Source organism: the organism of the source record quoted next, unplaced genomic scaffold, assembly GCF_019419815.1.
Source record: "Pyrus x bretschneideri cultivar Hongxiangsu unplaced genomic scaffold, Pyrus_bretschneideri_v1 Contig57, whole genome shotgun sequence".
NCBI lineage: Eukaryota > Viridiplantae > Streptophyta > Magnoliopsida > Rosales > Rosaceae > Pyrus > Pyrus x bretschneideri.
The window spans coordinates 1,068,848-1,085,953 of NW_025999795.1; the positions used below are offsets into that span (position 1 = coordinate 1,068,848).

Consider the following 17,106-nt stretch of genomic DNA (forward strand, 5'->3'; position numbering starts at 1 on the left):
CTCCAAATTTATTTCCAACATTTAAATTGCAACAGTAAAGATGAACGTTTGAACATGACATCGATTTGCAACAAAAAATGGGGCACAGGAACCCTAAACTTTTCAATCACACAGTATGAATTCCAATTCAATTACTTGCACCCCATATCACTAGTTAGTTGCCATGTTTGTGAATAAATTCTCTCCAGCTATAAGGAGCAAAGCTCACACACAGCGGCTGATGGAGGGCGGGATCGCATTCACTAGCTTTCAAGCCATCCTGGCAAGCTCCTCCAAACTAAGGGTTTTCTAACTCATCTTTGTGTGGGCCACTTGGTATGTACTATGGTTTAGGGTTTAATGATATCTCTATTTATTTGTAAATGAGAGGTCTTAAGTTCAGAACTTGCGAATCGCTAGTCCAAAACAATTCATTATGCCACCCTTGATGTAGATATATCGTTGTATAAAAAAACTAATATTTCTGTGGACATATTCTTTCCTTTCATTTCCTTGAGTGTAATCTTATCCTAATACTATATAAGATACAAATTCTGCAGCGTTTGTTCCCCTATCCGTAGGACTTTTCTTTTGGAGGAAAGAAAAGTTATATAACAACGTCCGAAAATAAAACCACATTTGATTAGTTCCAAAATTGTTATATAACTTCAGGTATTAACGGATACACAACGTATAATTATTGAAGTACAACTGGACAAATGCATATAGACAGTGCATTTCATATCAACTCACTCGTGCCTTTGATTTACAAACTATAAAATAACTAGACTACAAAGAAAGACCTGCAGCTGCGTAAATGTAATGTCACGCTTCAATGAACATAATGTCACAAATCACAATACCTACCCTACGGCAATAGCTCTCTCTCTTTTTCTCTGCCTTTATATAACACCACCTCTTTCATATCATTTCTCACCAAAACTTCCACAAACTACTTGAAACTATGGCTTCAAAATCCACAATGTCCCTAGCATTGCTCTCTTTAGTGACACTAGTGCTGACTCTCGGGGCTAAAGCCAGTGGAATCGCAATATATTGGGGTCAGAATAGTAACGAAGGCACATTGGCTGAAACATGTACTTCGGGGAATTACCAATTTGTAAACAAAGCTTTTCTCACCATATTCGGCAATGGCCAAACCCCCGCCATCAACCTAGCCGGTCACTGTGACCCAACGACCGATGAATGCACCAAATTGAGCCCAGAAATCAAGTCATGACAAGCCAAGGGGATTAAAGTCATACTCTCCATAGGAGGAGCTTCTGGGAGCTACTCTAGCTTCAGTTGATGATGCAAGGCAAGTTGAAACTTGTGGAACTTCTTGGGAGGGCATTCCTTGTCGAGGCCGTTGGGAGCTGCAGTATTGGATGGAATTTACTTAGATATTGAAGGAGGGACTGACCAACATTGGAATGACCTTGCTAAGTACCTATCTGGATATAGCAAGAGAGGCAAGAAAGTTTACTTGACTGCTGCCCCACAATGTCCCTTTCCTGATGCTTGGGTTGGAAATGCACTTAAGACCGGCCTCTTTGACAATGTTTGGGTTCAGTTCTACAACAACCCTCCCTGTCCGTACACTTCCGGCAATGTGGCTAATCTCGAAAGTGCTTGGAAGCAGTGGACTTCAGCCATCCCTGCACATAAGATTTTCTTGGGGTTGCCTGCTGCACCTCAGGCTGCTGGTAGCGGTTTTATTCCTGCTTCTGATCTCAACTCACAAGTCCTTCCGCATATTAAAACTTCGGCTAAGTATGGAGGTGTCATGCTTTGGTCCAAGTATTATGATGATCTTGATGGATACAGCTCCTCCATCAAGAATCACGTCTAGAATTTCAATCTGTTTACTATTTGAAGAACAAAAGGACGTCCATCCTTATACCTTGACTATATAAATATGTATCTGCCAGTCTATATTGATCGATTTTACGCAATCCAATACTATTAATTTCCTCGGTTTTTATGAATGAATGATATGAGCTTGAGTAAAAGAATGAATTAATGCAGTAACTGAATGTCAACTTTGATGAACTATAACTGAGCTTGCGTACAAGACTAACTAAATATGGTCAGTTATAACACGATTTCTAGTTGACTATCTAGGGGACATTGTGGAGTTACTACATGTAGCTTGAGATGAAGAAGGATGGGTATTGATGGTGAAGGAGCTGAAGTGATTGAATTCTCTCTTCGTTGCCTTGTACACATGATCTAGGCCTTCCTCAATTAACTCCAAAACCGTTTGGGGCATTGGTGGCATGTTGATGCCAACTGATCCTTCCAACATTCTCACCACTTCCCCCATTGTTGGTCTCATGAATATCTCATCTTGGATGCACCAAAAGGCAACTTTCAAGGCTCTCATGAGTTCTTCTTCTTCCACCGCTCCTTCGAGTCTCCTATCTGCAACTTTCATGGGATTTCCACTTGTCATCTCCTACAATCATGATTGAAAGTCATTACATAAAACCAAAGTTTCCGCAAGATTTGAAGGTTAACAAAAATTTTGCACAAGAAAAAGAATTCTAAGAAATTTTCTATTATACCTTAAAAGCACATCCAGGATAGAAAAAGTCATCTGCATCAAATGACATGTCCAGGTTTCTTCGACCGCCAACGATCTCTAGAAGAAGCATACCGTAACTATAAACGTCAGCCTTGACGGTTATAGGACGGTTACTCACCCACTCCGGAGCCAAATAGCCTCTTGTTCCTCTGACCATGGTAACAACCTGTGAGTGCTCTCTTCCCATCATCTTAGCTAGTCCAAAATCGGAAACTTTTGGACAGAAATTTTCATCTAGCAGAATGTTTTCTGGTTTGATGTCACAATGTATAATTCGATCTCGGCATTGCTCATGAAAATATGCAATTCCTTGTGCAGTACCCACGGCTATATCAAAGCGTGATTGCCAATCTAGCACCTTGTCTCGGGGATAATTTGAGCCAAATATCCATTTGTCCAGTGACCCATTTTTCATGAACTCATAAACTAAAAGCCTGCCAGCACGAGAAAATATGTTCTGTTTTTAGATCAATCAACTGTAGCATCTTTGAATGTCTACTAGAATTCATAAAACCATGTGTCATTGGCTACAGACATTTTAAGATTGTTTATGAACCATTACTAGCTTTTTGAATACAGAGAGGAGTGTTTAGGTTTCTCAAAGTTATTGCTTACCGTTGTGAGCTCTCGGAGCAGTACCCGCATAGACGAACCAAGTTCATGTGATGCATGGATCCAATGGTGTTCACTTCGGTTATAAACTCCTTCTCCCCGTGTGGCAGAACCCTTTCAAGTTTTTTTACGGCAACCAAAGTTCCATCTGCAAGGCTTCCCTTGTAAACACTCCCAAATCCCCCTGAAAAGTAGCATATAATTACCAAACAGAACCAACACTACAAGAAAATAGCAAATTACTATTATACGTAGAGTCCATTCTTACCAGTTCCAAGAAGCTGTGAGAAATTCCACGTACGAATTTGTAATTCGCGGTAACTAAGATTCAGCGGAGCACCAGACAGGATTACTAAGCTTTCCAGTGCTCTCTTCAAGGATCTCCTCCTATGCACATTGTAATATAGCAAAAGACATAGGAGGGCAACAAGGAAGGTCATGCTGAGAACAATAGGAATAACCAAAACTTTTGTTCGCCGGTTACCAGACCCCTTTGAAGACTCCCCGGATCCTTGTACATCGCCCTCTGAGCCATTAGACCTAATCTTCACAAACAGAGTGGAACCAGGATCCTCATAGCCACCAAAACCCAAGCTTCTCAAGACCCAACAGTATGGACTTTCGTCATCAAGGCTGTAAACAGAAGCAACACATTCACAATCAGCTAGACAAATATCTCCACATTTTGTTACATTCTCAACATCGCTGTAGTTTGCTATGACTGAAAATTCTGGAAAATAGTAATTGGTTTGCTGCATCGTTGAAGTTCTAAACTGGGATGGCCCATAATTACCCTGCCGTTCACATTTTCGGATAAGTGATGAATTTTCTAAACACTGACTTCCCCCAGATACCTTATAAGTCCCCGGCAGACATGTGCAAGAAGCATTAGTCATACTCATATCCAAATTACATATCCCATTGCCACAAATTCCAGCAATGTCACATGGTGTTGAAACTGCAGCCCACTCTGGCACCCATTGCCTTGACCCGTTAACATCATTATCCCAACGATACAAGCGCAAATTCCCATTACTCTCGAGAAACAGTCTTCGAAGAACCGATGATCTGGTTGATATGTTTGATGCTGCTGATAGTCCCCCATTATCACCATCATTCTTGTACACATAAACAGCTCCATCTGATGACTCCCCATACACAATTCCAAAGCTGCCTGCTTCATCTAAAACCGCTGCAACATCCCAGTTACATTTGATATGTCTGGTCCGTTCCAATAAGAATAGTTATAGTATGATTCAGGGGAGGAATTGTATAAAGTTTCAGGCACGTTGTAAGTCAAGGCAAGGCTTAAGGAAGCGCGTTGTTGAAGCATTTTGAGTGCATAGTAACCACCATGTGAGGGGGACTTCGAAGTTGTTAGCTCTAAAGAGACTGAAAGAGGTTGGTTTGGGAGGAGAGTGTCAGATGGGTGTGAGAAACTCTGCCACACAGGGTCCTTGACATCATTGTAGATAACAAAGTTTCCAGATTCTTGCAATGTTGCGCCTTCAACACCAGCGCCGGAGGTGTTTGAGGTCCACGTGGTAGCATCTCCATCCGTGAGGACAAGGTTTCCAGTTGTATCAAGCTCTAGGATTGCATTGTTGGAGACGGCTGAGTTCCTATACATTTAGATGATTGAGACAAAATGAAATTTGCAACCTGCAAAAGCTATTGTAAAGACTAGAGATGGGGGGACTGGTTTGTGATTTTTTTTTTTACTTCTTCTAATTAGTCGAAGTCTATTAATTATTCACTTTATATGCAACATTCTATATGCAAGATATTCGGCAAAATGATGGATCAAAGTCAAGGACTGATAACATATCGATCAGATATCGGAAAATCAGATCATTTCAACAAATGCCATTTGTAAATTGATCACTTCAACTAATTTTTCAAGATATTTTTTATTCTTGGACTAGTTAAAGTATGCTACACATAAAAATACACTAGCCTTGTAAGTCAAACATAACATTTTCATTCGTCTTTCTTAACTGAGACTTATTCATGGACACAAGTTTAAAAAATTATTAAGCAAGTTATAATTCAATGAAAAATAAAAAGAAATCACATAAAGAGAGAAATATATTTGCTGTCGTAATATTTATGGACCTAGATCTACTGGTTAAGATCTAGTTTTGTCAATTTGCTTTTTCAAGGGATTAAAACGAGGAGGCTTTGGATGATTAACCTGTTAGCAGACCATACTATGGTTCGATCTCCGGGAAGCTCCGCAAACCAAATTGCCAGTTGAAGTCTGTAGTCATCGTCCGACGTTGGAGTGAACCCTAAAGCAAATGTGCCATTATCTGAGACGAACGTTTGGTTCTCTCTAGCCAACAGCCTCGAACCCAAACCAATCCGGCTAGCCGAGCAGGTATCAAACCCAGCTACAACCAAGAAGAACAGTGCCACCAAATAAGTAGAAAAATAAGTAGAGGCCATTGCCTTTGGAAGCTTATTTGTTGAAAAGCTGATTACGCTAGAACAAGGGAAAAAAAAAAAAAAAAAAAAGGTGGCTGTGCTATTTGTGGAACCGGGAGGGAGAGGAAGACTTTCATGCATCGAAGAAATTTAAGAAATGATGACACATCTAAGTACTGGTGGGTGAGCTAAATTTTGAAAAAAGTTGCCCCAGTATTTGGTCAGCCTACAGGCGCAGTTGGATGTTGGGGTACGTGGTGAATGAATGCAGTGTGGTCTTGGATACTGGACTATGAGTTCGGAGTTCTAATTATTTGCATGAGAATATATAAATTGTGGCTTTCACACCCATATATCAGTGGGGATGGATAAAAAAGTAGATGGTGAATGATCAAGTTCATTTTGTCTTTGCTCATATTATAACATTTTCGGATCCTAAAATTCAAAGTATGTTGAAATTCATATGTAAATAGGTTTTGACATTGAAAGCTCGAGTATTGTTTTCAATCATTTTGTCCATTTGATAATGTAATCTCTTGTTGAAATTTGGAACAAAAAGTTTTGTATGTTGAAATTCATATGTAAATAGGTTTTGACATTGAAAGCTCGAGTATTGTTTTCAAACATTTTGTCCATTTGATAATGTAATCTCTTGTTGAAATTTTGGAACAAAAAGTTTTGTTGTGTGGTTGATTTTTCGAACAAAAAGTTTTGTAATGTAATCTCTTGTAAGACAAGTGGAGGACTGTCTGGTGGTTATGATTTTTCTCTTTACTTTGGGCTCAAACTTATCTCCATCTCAAACACAAACGATTCTAAGAGCAATATTGGATATTAAGTCGTAGGCGAAAACTAAAAACAAACAATTTCAAATAAAACACAAGAGATTTATGTAGTTTGGTACGGAAGTCTGCTGTATATGCGAAGCACAAACTCTAACAAAACCAAACGAGAATGGAGAACTCTCCCAAACTGCTCTCTAACTCTCAAACTTACAAACTGGCTCTCACAAAACTGTCACAAATTTGCCACTACAAAATAAACCATCCTTAAGGTTCGATTTATAGAGTATATATAGAAATTAGGGTTACATATGATCTAATCAAGAACGAAAACTCAACCCAAATAAGACACAAGCTTAGCCTAAATATAATTCCAAAATGAAGCGGCCCTGCAAAAATTTTCGATCCACGCACCCGAATCGCTCACCACGATCTCTATGGTACCTCCTAAAATCCTCATCGGTGCTTACTCACTGGACCTCTTGGTTGTCCAGCTCCAAATGGTATTATTTTTTTAGCTATACCACCAGATTTGCTCTACCACAATCACCTCTCCCAAAACTCAACATCCACCACCGCCCCACGCTATCTCACTACCACTTCTCGTCCAAGAAACCGCCAAACGCACTCCCTCAGCATCACAACTTCAATATCACATTTGGTTCCATAGAAAGAGAGAGAAAATGTAGGTAGAAAAGAGGAAAGGAGGCCGATAGGGTTGGGGGAGCTTTTGGATTTTCTGAATTATTATTTTTTTTTTCTAATTTTATTAAGTTAGCGCCATTATGTTTAGGGATTATATGTCAAAATATAAGAGATTGACATTTATTTGGCATGCAGTATTTTTGCTTACCACGTACTATGCTATGATTTGTACTCACCACATACCTAACCATCTGTTGTATGTCATTTTACTTAACTCTAGTTAATTTTCACATTAAATGTTACATTTTTAATTTTGAATTTTTTTTTTAATCAAGGTTAAGTGCAATGACACTTAGCAAATGATTAGGTGCATGGTGAGCATACACCATATTGTTGATGGTGGTGAGTAAAAATGCATCCTATATGGCACAAAGGCATGATACAGAAGATTTGAAGGTCGTTTTTTCTACAGCTTGGTTTGGTATGGGATACCGAACTGAAAATGGTATACCAAATCCCGAACCAAAAATTTTCGGGACAAGAATCCAACAACTGGTCTCGAACTAAATTTCGGGATTCTGGAAATATTTTTGGTATTTCGGGATTTCCCGAAATCGAACTTGCATCAAAATTCACATAATCTAGATTGAAATTGAAATCATCTAAACCTACATTAAAAACCCAAATTGAAATCAGAGAAAGTGACAGTGAATCGGTGGTCGAGAGAGATGACATAGTGAAGAGATAGGTAGATGACCCGCATCCTCTTCTTGACCTGAGCCCCTAATTCGAAGCCCTAAGCCCCAATTTGAAACCCTCAACCCCAGTCAAAACCCTAACCTTAATTCGAAACCCCACACATAGAGAGACTAGAGAGAATTAGTGGTGGAGGATGAGGTCGTGAGGTGTGGTGGTGGCCATAGTGGAGAGGTTTGTCGGAGTCAAATTGTGAGAGGATAGGTGGCTACTAAGCTTCGAATTTGAGAAGGAGTGACAAAGAGACAAAGAGTCTGAGACTGAGTTAACTTAAGGCTTGAAGGTCTGAGTCTTTCAAACAAAGCCAAACTCTTGGTAAGGATTGACGATGCTATCACTTGAGCTGCTGCCATTCCTGCAACATGTTTTTCAGTGAGGGATGAAAAGTCGAGAGAGAGATCAGAGAGGTCAATCGACAGAGAGAGGTGAGTCACTTATGTGAAGTGGCCAAATTGGAAGACGACAAATAAGAAGGAGGATAGACATCGAGAGAAATCGGTGAAGATGAGAGAGTAGGGTGAGGTGAGGTCGAGAGAGAGACTGACGGTTTTATTTGGATTCAATGGTTAGGATTAAATCTCAATTAAATCCAACGGCTGTTACAATTCCAAATATATATATTTTTTATTTCGGTTCGGTTTGAGATTACCGAACGAATGAAAATGTGAGACTGATTCCCCTACCAAAATTTCGGTATCGGTTTGGGATTGGGTACCGAAATTTTCGAAATTTTTGGTCTGAGATTTTTTTGTTTCGGTTTTGGAAATTTTTTGGTTCGGTTTGTTTTCGGTATTTTTCTTTTCCACCCTATTCTATATGCATAGGCTTAAAGCACTAATAAACGTCTTACTTCCCCCCCCCTACCCCTAAATTTGTGTTGATTTACCCGACACGAAAAACGCAAAGATTAATGGGTATAACCACATATTTATCATACATTTTTATGGACTTTGGATCCTGTCCTAAGCTCAGAAATCTAAGCGTCCAACTAAATCACATGGGTCGATGGATTTTGATCCAACGGTTGCAATTATTATAACTTTTAGGAGGATCTCAGGTTTGTAGCCGTTGGATCAAAATCTAACGGTCCATGTGATTTGATCAGGAGGCTTAGATTTCTAAGCTCAGAAGAGGATCCAAATCCCATTTTTATAACTCTAGGTACATGATCACATGATGAGAAAGTAAAAAATATGATAAATCCTTGATTAGTTGTATGGTAAAACATCCCCAGAATACATGCTAATAACAGGTCTGCCCTTCTAGAACCTAATTACATCTTTGCGACTTTGATAATTATCTTACAACAAAACTAGTTTTATATTCAGAACACCACTATAGTTGCAGACAGCATACAATGATTGCGACATAATAGAATAGTATTATAGGCTGAGGTTTGTGCTGAGGTAGTTCGCAAGTGAGCATCTTATGCTGAAATCATCCTCTCAAAACTGGTCTAAACCCTCCCCAAACTTTTTGATAAATACAATGTAACATCAAAACTCGATCAGAAAAAATAAAATAAAAATAACATAAAAATTAGACAATGGCAATGAATAGAAAGCTAAACAATTTCAACTACATATTGGTTGACCAATCAACTTTTCAAAGATTGGTTGTACAAAGTACGTGATCCCACTCTATGGTTGTTCATTTCTATATATGCAGCAAAAATAATCGCAAGTTCTCACATCATTTTTCATTGCATTTCAAAACTTCATTTTTACCTTCTTGTGTGCAGGCTTTTTTATTTCTATGTTACAAATTTAAAAAAATAGAACTTGATAGTTTTAGTAAAAATGAAAAACAAAATATGTATGGTTGGAACAACAGATGATATTAACGAATAAGTTTAAACCTTAAATCGCATATGAATCCAAATTACCAAAATCATTCATATGCAAACCAATCAACTCAATCACGCTCAAACCAAATTGGTCTAATACGCAAGGAAAAGTTGTAATCCATATTTCAGTTTTCAGTCAATTTCATTTCATTCTTAATTCGGATCAAATGTATGAGAGAATTGTTTGGATGAGGGTGAACGAAATCGACTATTTTAAAGTTGAATTTTCAGCCAGGAACATATAAATTAGAATATAATACGAGTGTTTTTTCTACAGTTAGGAAATCAAAAGCATGCTTACGAATTTTAGCTTACTACAAATTGTGTGTGACTTTGTTTGAGCAATGAAAACAGATCCAATTATATTTGCAAGTTAATCTTGCTGGCTGAAAATCTATTATATTCTAATTTGTATTGTTTTCGTCGGAAAATTCAGCTTTAATGAAAGTAACTACTATAAAGTGTAATTTGAAAATTGTATAGTTCATAGTACAGACCAAAAATTAGCAATGATGTTTTCGATTCTTGCTCTCAGTTTCATTTTCAGTGTATGGAATGGAATTGAAAAGGTATTTCATGAGATGAAAGTCGATTTTGAAAAGCTGATTGCATGTAATTGGAAGGGAGAGCAAATATTGCTAACCATTTAATCTCGCCTGCTAACCTTTTATTGTTTTCAATGTTTATAGATTACCGAGCAGTGTAAATTTCGGATCCTATTTTTAAAGTCAGAGCAGAGTAAACAAACTAATTGTTAAAAAAAAAAAAAAAAACCACATAAACAGAGAGAAAAAACAGATACTTGGGGATAGATGGAAACTTGTTTGGCAATTTCCCATGTATATCCAGAGCATGATTTTTAATTAATCTGCACCAAAAATTAAGTTTAATTTGCAGGACACGTGATATCAGGGAAAAAAGGGTATACCGAGATTATGACAGATTGTGGGATGTTGTGATAGGCTTGTTGTTAATACTATATGTTACATCATATTCTTTATAAACACCTTTAGGTAACAAAAGTAAGCATTCTTCACTAAGTAACTCTCTCAAATAGGCTCAAATTTCAGTTTTAATTTGCTCAACCGTTTAGAGTGCTTAATGTTTTCTGATTCTTCATTTCTTAAATCGACTAAAAAGAGCAAAAATGAAGATGAAATTAAGAAAGTGAACCTGGTGGTCCTCGCTTCCACCGCCGATGAGGAGATTGAGGGGATTGATTTTAGCTTATCGGTTGAAAAGCTAGCTTTCTTCTTTCTTCTTCCCATTCAGGTTCTATTATGTGTCTTCTTGTACCTTCAAAACATTACCAGTAGTTCCAACCACATGACATTGAATCAGCCAAAGACAGCTCAAACAAGAATTAAACTGCCAAGTTATGGGTATATTCAAGACTGCTTAAAGTACTACAAATATTTTCAAGATAACTCTAAATTTAACTTGTCACATCCCGACCCGGGCTCCACCACATCCCGAGCTCGACTCCGCTGTAGCATGATATTGCTCGTTTTAGGCCCCGACCATACCCTCACGGTTTTGTTTTTGGGAACTCACACAAGAACTTCCCAACGTGTTACCCATTCTGGGATTGCTCTCGTGCGAACTCGCTTAACTTCAGAGTTCTGATGAACTTCGAAGCCAATGAGCTTCCAAAAAGCCTCGTGCTAAAGGAGGTGGGCATGTACATATAAGGCATAGAGGATCCCCTCCCCTGGGTGATGTGAGATCTAACAATCCACCCCCCTTAGGGGCCCAACACCCTCGTTGGCACACTTCCGGTTAGGGATTGGCTCTAATACCAAATTGTCACATCCCAACCCGGGCTCGACTCCATCGTAGCACGATATTGTTCGTTTTGGGTCCCGACCACGCCTTTACGTTTTGTTTTTGGAAACTCACACGAGAACTTCCCAGTGGGTCATCCATCCTGGGATTGCTCTTGTGCGAACTCGCTTAACTTCAGAGTTCCGATGAACTCCGAAGTTAGTGAGCTCCCAAAAGGCCTCATGCTAAAGGAGGTGAGCATGTACATATAAGACATAGATGATCCTCTACCTTGGGTGATGTGGGATCTAACATGTGCCAATTTTAAAAGATAGATACTCATTGGCACAATATCTTGCCAATATGGCAAAATATATCATGCAGCAATTGGTATGCAATTAAAACCCAACTTTTAACTTCAAAACCCAAAATATCTCACTATAATCCACTCCAACTCTCTCAAATCTCACTATAATCCATTACCACTCTCACCTGATTCTTACAAACAAAATAAACTCAATTTTGATACAGAAACAGACGTTGAAAACCAAGCACAAATCTTGAGGCGTAATGCGAAATTAAAAACACGAAAAAGAAGCTAAACTTTTTTAAAACCTACACAGATAGTTTACAGAGCAGGAGGTTATGAGAACACATAATCAAAGCTTAAAGTTGTTTTTCAAAGCTAGTTATAGAATACTGTAGTGTAATCAACTCCTCAGTATATGGCGTCAAAAAAGGATTTTTCCTGCATACCGTCATTTAAATAATAAAAGTGGCAACTTTCTGCTTCCCAAGTAATTTCTTTTTCGGTACAAAAGAATTAACATACTAATACATGGATGATTCTGCTTAGTTAAAAACTCTCCTCTTTTGCTTCTTCAAAGTTCAAAATTTTCACATCCAATTGATCAAATAAGCCTTGTATTTAATACCCTTTTGGAGTTTGATCTTTAAGTCGTTAAATTTTTATTTATTTTTGGTCTGATTTGAATTTGTGGGTTTTGTCTCCCAATCTCAAAAGTATTTATAATATTGTTTAGAAATCTCATAAATAAAAATCAAATGCTCGCATAATTCCTATTCTCTCACAAAACCCCCAAAATCACGTATAGATAGACATACCAGGTATTGAGCAGCGTTTCACCTCTTTTTGATAGAACTCTTTCAATCAAACTTTTTCACAACCAAAAACAATCCTTAATACCAAGACCTAAATTCCTTGTTCGGATTTTATCAGAATTTTTTATACCCTATAACTTGCCAATTTCCTTTGTGTTTGAGAAGATAAATTGCTTTTGTAAAGAACTTTTGAATTCTAAATTAGGATAAATTGCTTACCTTTAGCAAAATGGGTTCTACTGCTGTTCTTCCCAGGCGACGGTAAATGCTTGGGTGCCGTTGCTGGTTGCGATTGTGCTAGTTGTTGCGTACGCGACGTTGAGGTGGACTGATGAGTTGTCGTGGACGAAGAGAGCTCTGCGTTGGAAGCAAAGATCGAACAGATCTCACGAAGTGGAATCGAAATTGCCAATCGTGTTGCAGAGCACAGTTTTTTCCTTTTTTGGATTTCTGTGGTTTCTGAGGAAGAAGTCGAGAGACTTCTATTGGACACATAGGGTTAAAACCGTCCTTTTACTGTGTAATAAACCTAAAAAGCAAGATTTGAAGAGCAACTAAAGGGTAAAAATGGAAGAACATTGTCGAATAAACAGTGTTTCAGTTCATTTTCTCTTTTGGTATATATATAATTTTGATTAAGCTCGTAGTCAAATCCAGCTTCTAAATTAATCGAGCATGCACGAATCTGTTTGAATTTATTTATTTAATCTGAAAGCAAAAAAAAAAATGTAAAAATAAAACATCATCTTTGTGAACTTTTAAGAAGAAAATTGATTCAAAGGAAAAGTGGGGTTAACTACTGATGCTGACACAACATTATAGATCCTTCTGGGGCAGGATCTTTTTTATGAGAATCCTAATGATCCTCAAATTGTGTCCGTTCATTGTATATTGTGTGATCAATTTTCATCAGATACTATTTATATTTAATTTAAAATAAAAATATTTAAAATGATTTTTGACCGCACGATATATGATAAACAAGATACGATATGTGAATCTCCATATCCTCATAAAGAGCATCCGGAAAGGATCCCCATTCCTTGTGGGGGCACACATTTCTCTCTTTCTTTCCTCCTTTTCTCTATATCTAAATTATCAAAACTCAGTGTCTCTACCCACATTACTTATGCTATCATAGCTTGCCACTTATCCTACTAATTAATTATGAGTATGTTAGGAATACTGAATTTGTAGACAAAATAGAAATGAATACGTTTATTAATGCTTAAATAATAATGCAATCATCAACTTCTCGTTTGGTTTACAAAATTTTATCTATAAACTTAGTTTTCCTTGGATTGCTCATTAATTATAGTTATTTTTTTCTTTTTCTGATGAAATAATTATGGGAGAGAATCATTCCTTTAACAGTTTACTTCCACTTTTGCCCCAACATCATTAAGAAATTTTTTGAAAACAAGGCCTAGGTTTGAGTTGGTAATCCCTCTTGATAGGCAGTTTGTAAAAATAAAAAAAAAAGGGGCTAAGATCCCTTCTGTAAGTCGTGAAACTCACGGGCCTAAACTTTTTCTCACCAAACGAAAAAAAATAAAGAAAATAAAGAAGCTAAAGTAGAAGCTGTTCACAGTCTCCATGTATTTGTCTTCCTCCAAATACTGAAGAATTATAAAAACGAGATCTCTGCTTGCTGTCAAGTGAAAGTTGTTAGTGTGTGTGTATTCGATATGCTTCTTCAATGGAGACTCGATACAAAATCTGGAAAATACCAGAGAATGATAGAGAATTTGCAGAGATGACGATGGAATTAATTTATGGAATTCCACATACAAAGCATGTGTGGTTTGTTACCGTTATACATGGAAGAGGAAGGAAGATCCTTCACTCATCAAACTGAAAATACAATCTCAGCCCTTAATTGCTATCACCCAATGAGATGATATCACTTGTCTTAATCTATCACTTAAGCTAGATACAAGAGAGAGCAGCCACATGGACTATGATCCAATGGCTCAGATTTAAACTGAAAACAACTATAAAACAAACCATTTGAATTGTTCCTTTGACTCCAAGTTTCGGCTGAAGGGTTACACACCAACAAAAGTAAAATAATTTGCCAAAGTATATTTGGACGAAGAAAGAGCTATTCAAGACGTCGCTCTCACATGTATTTAGAGACCAATGGGAAGAAGGAAAGCGTCAAACATGACAACTAAGAAACTCTAACTATCTAGGGCTTTTAGGTGGATATATAGATTTCAACCATTAGCAATTAGCTAGCATGGCGAACAAACGGCGCGGCGGCAAGCGCAAGGGGAAAAGTGACGGTGGCATCAGCAGCATCATGGCCAATCGGGAGAAAGAGGGAGGCAGTGGCGGCACGAACGATGCGCCTGGACAAGCAGGGCCGAATAGCGACAACGGGTCGTTGTATCTATGTTGCATAGAGCGGAATGACCAAGTCTTTTCTTACATAATCCTTGCCATCAAATTAAGGATTTGTTTCATCATCATGCTCTTGCTTGGATCCCAATCGAGCGGACTGTTTGTATATATTGTTAGAATTCCTTTGTCCCACATCAGCCACAGAAGGCTTGAGAACAAGTCATTTAAATAGAATTATCTCACTCTAACTAATACCGAGACCTTTTGTATTAAAACCCCACACTTGACGAATTGAGCAGGTGGCCAAGTGGGGATAGTATCGGTGTTGTTGGAGTGGGCCCATGGCCCGTCTATCTGAAATTTAATATGGTATCAGAGGCAGGGGACAGATCTGTACATCCACGTGAACGGGTGGGTCCCATTTGGCCCCGCGCAAATGGGTGAGCCCTGACATGGCTCCACGTAGGCCAAAAGATGCCACGTGCATTGGCCCAACGCGAACGGGTGAGCCCCGGCTTGGCTCCCGTGGTTGCCGATCTATGGAACTTCACGTGTGACCCATAAAATGGGATCTCACGTGCGAGGGAGTGTTAGAATTCATTTGTCTTACATTGGCCAGAAGGCTTGAGAACAAGCTCTTTAAATAGAATTACCCCACTCTAACTAACATTGAGGCCTTTTGTGATATAACCCCACACCTGACGGATTGAGCAGGTGGCCAAGTGGGGACAGTATCAGTATTGTTGGAGTGGGCCCATAGCCCGTCTACCTGAAATTTAACATATATAATCACAGAAAATGAAATTATAAAAATGCAATAAACTAACGGATTCTACAAATAAACTTGTTGGATTTGCAATGTCCTTGAAACATAATTGCATCTCTACTCAGTGCATGTAGTTATGCATAGGATAACTTCTCTGTGTTTCTTCTAAGAAGTTTGTATGGAAGAGGGTTGCAAAAATGACCTAGAAAGAATGCAAAGGAAGGTTCTTCAGATATATAGGCACCTGATGCCTTTTCAAAACAGGTGTAACTGTTTGTTTCAAATTCAAATAAATACAACAGTTTAAATCAATCCAAAAATTAAAAAATTAATTAATTAATCTCCTAAAAACAAAGTTCCTTTAAAAAAAAAATAAATAAATAAATACAAAGTCATTAGAGCCCCAGGCCCTAGTCTTTAATTATATTTTTAATTAATCATCTAGACCAAACCACATGGGCCTCCTCACATGCACTTCAATCCATTTGAGTTTAGATGTTACTTAAGACTTATTAATCACTATAAATTTTCTCCTGCCATTAATGTGCAACTTTAAAAAAAACTTAACGAAAACATTGTTCTTCCACGTCAACAACAGTCAATTAAACAAATATTCTCAGAAAAAACTAGCAACGACTAATTGCTTATACAAACAAAGAAACTCAAGACTTTGATTAAAATAACGACGAGAAACCGCGTAATAAATAATCATGTCATTCATCAAATGCTCGGCAATGAACTGGAAAATGCTCCGAAGGCACAGTCGAAGGGGCAACATATATATCAATCATGCAATGCAAAAGTGCTGCTTACATTAGAGCTTAATTTACAAGTACTCACAACATCCCTTGTACGTATCTAACCATGAAGTTAGAAGAGCTAGAGAAAAGCTTCAAGGAGTTAAAGACCATCAATGGAGAGCAAGAAAAACGCGTCCATTACCACGAGACAAGAGCTCATAACTTAACCATCAGTTATCTTATACTGCAAGCCCTATTTTTCCTAGGGTTTTCGTCGTCACAGCCGCCGAGTGGTTTGGATTCCGGTAGAAGGATCAAATGGTGGGTGCCCTTCAGCATGATACTAGTTTCCTCAATAATATTCTTCATGGCTTTCCTAGACGCCGTAACAATGTTCTACCGAGTACAGTATCATCTTGATATCAACTATATGGAGCAGGACCTCATGTACAAGAAGATACACGACGCTAAGCATCCACTTCCTAAGAGCCACGTGTCCATACAATTAAAAGAGTGTCATACTGTCAAAGTTGATGTTTTTAAGCTCTTGAAGCGCAAAGTTTGCATTTACTTCACAACTTTGAGTTTGTTTGCTCTCACAGTATTTCAGTTGTATGCGTGCCGCTTCGTTTATCATGCAGTATGATGATGTTGTTTTAGGGTTGGCTGCATGGTGGTCCGATGACGGTCGTAGAAATTGAATGTAATCTAGTAGTTAGCAACACGATTTCTTA

At 38.1% G+C, this 17,106-nt stretch overlaps 1 protein-coding gene and 1 pseudogene across 1 annotated transcript; one reads left to right on the top strand and one right to left on the bottom strand.

Moving 5' to 3' along the window:
• The first annotated feature begins 470 nt into the window (after positions 1-470).
• Positions 471-1,889, top strand: LOC103964352 (annotated as a pseudogene).
• Positions 1,890-1,976: 87 nt separating this feature from the next.
• On the bottom strand, positions 1,977-5,981 carry LOC103964353 (G-type lectin S-receptor-like serine/threonine-protein kinase At5g24080). Its single transcript, XM_018651664.2, is given in 6 exon segments — positions 1,977-2,437; positions 2,547-3,000; positions 3,182-3,362; positions 3,447-4,382; positions 4,385-4,800; positions 5,373-5,981. Coding segments are annotated over 6 exon segments (2,703 nt in total). The 5' UTR covers positions 5,747-5,981; the 3' UTR covers positions 1,977-2,095.
• Positions 5,982-17,106: the final 11,125 nt, after the last annotated feature.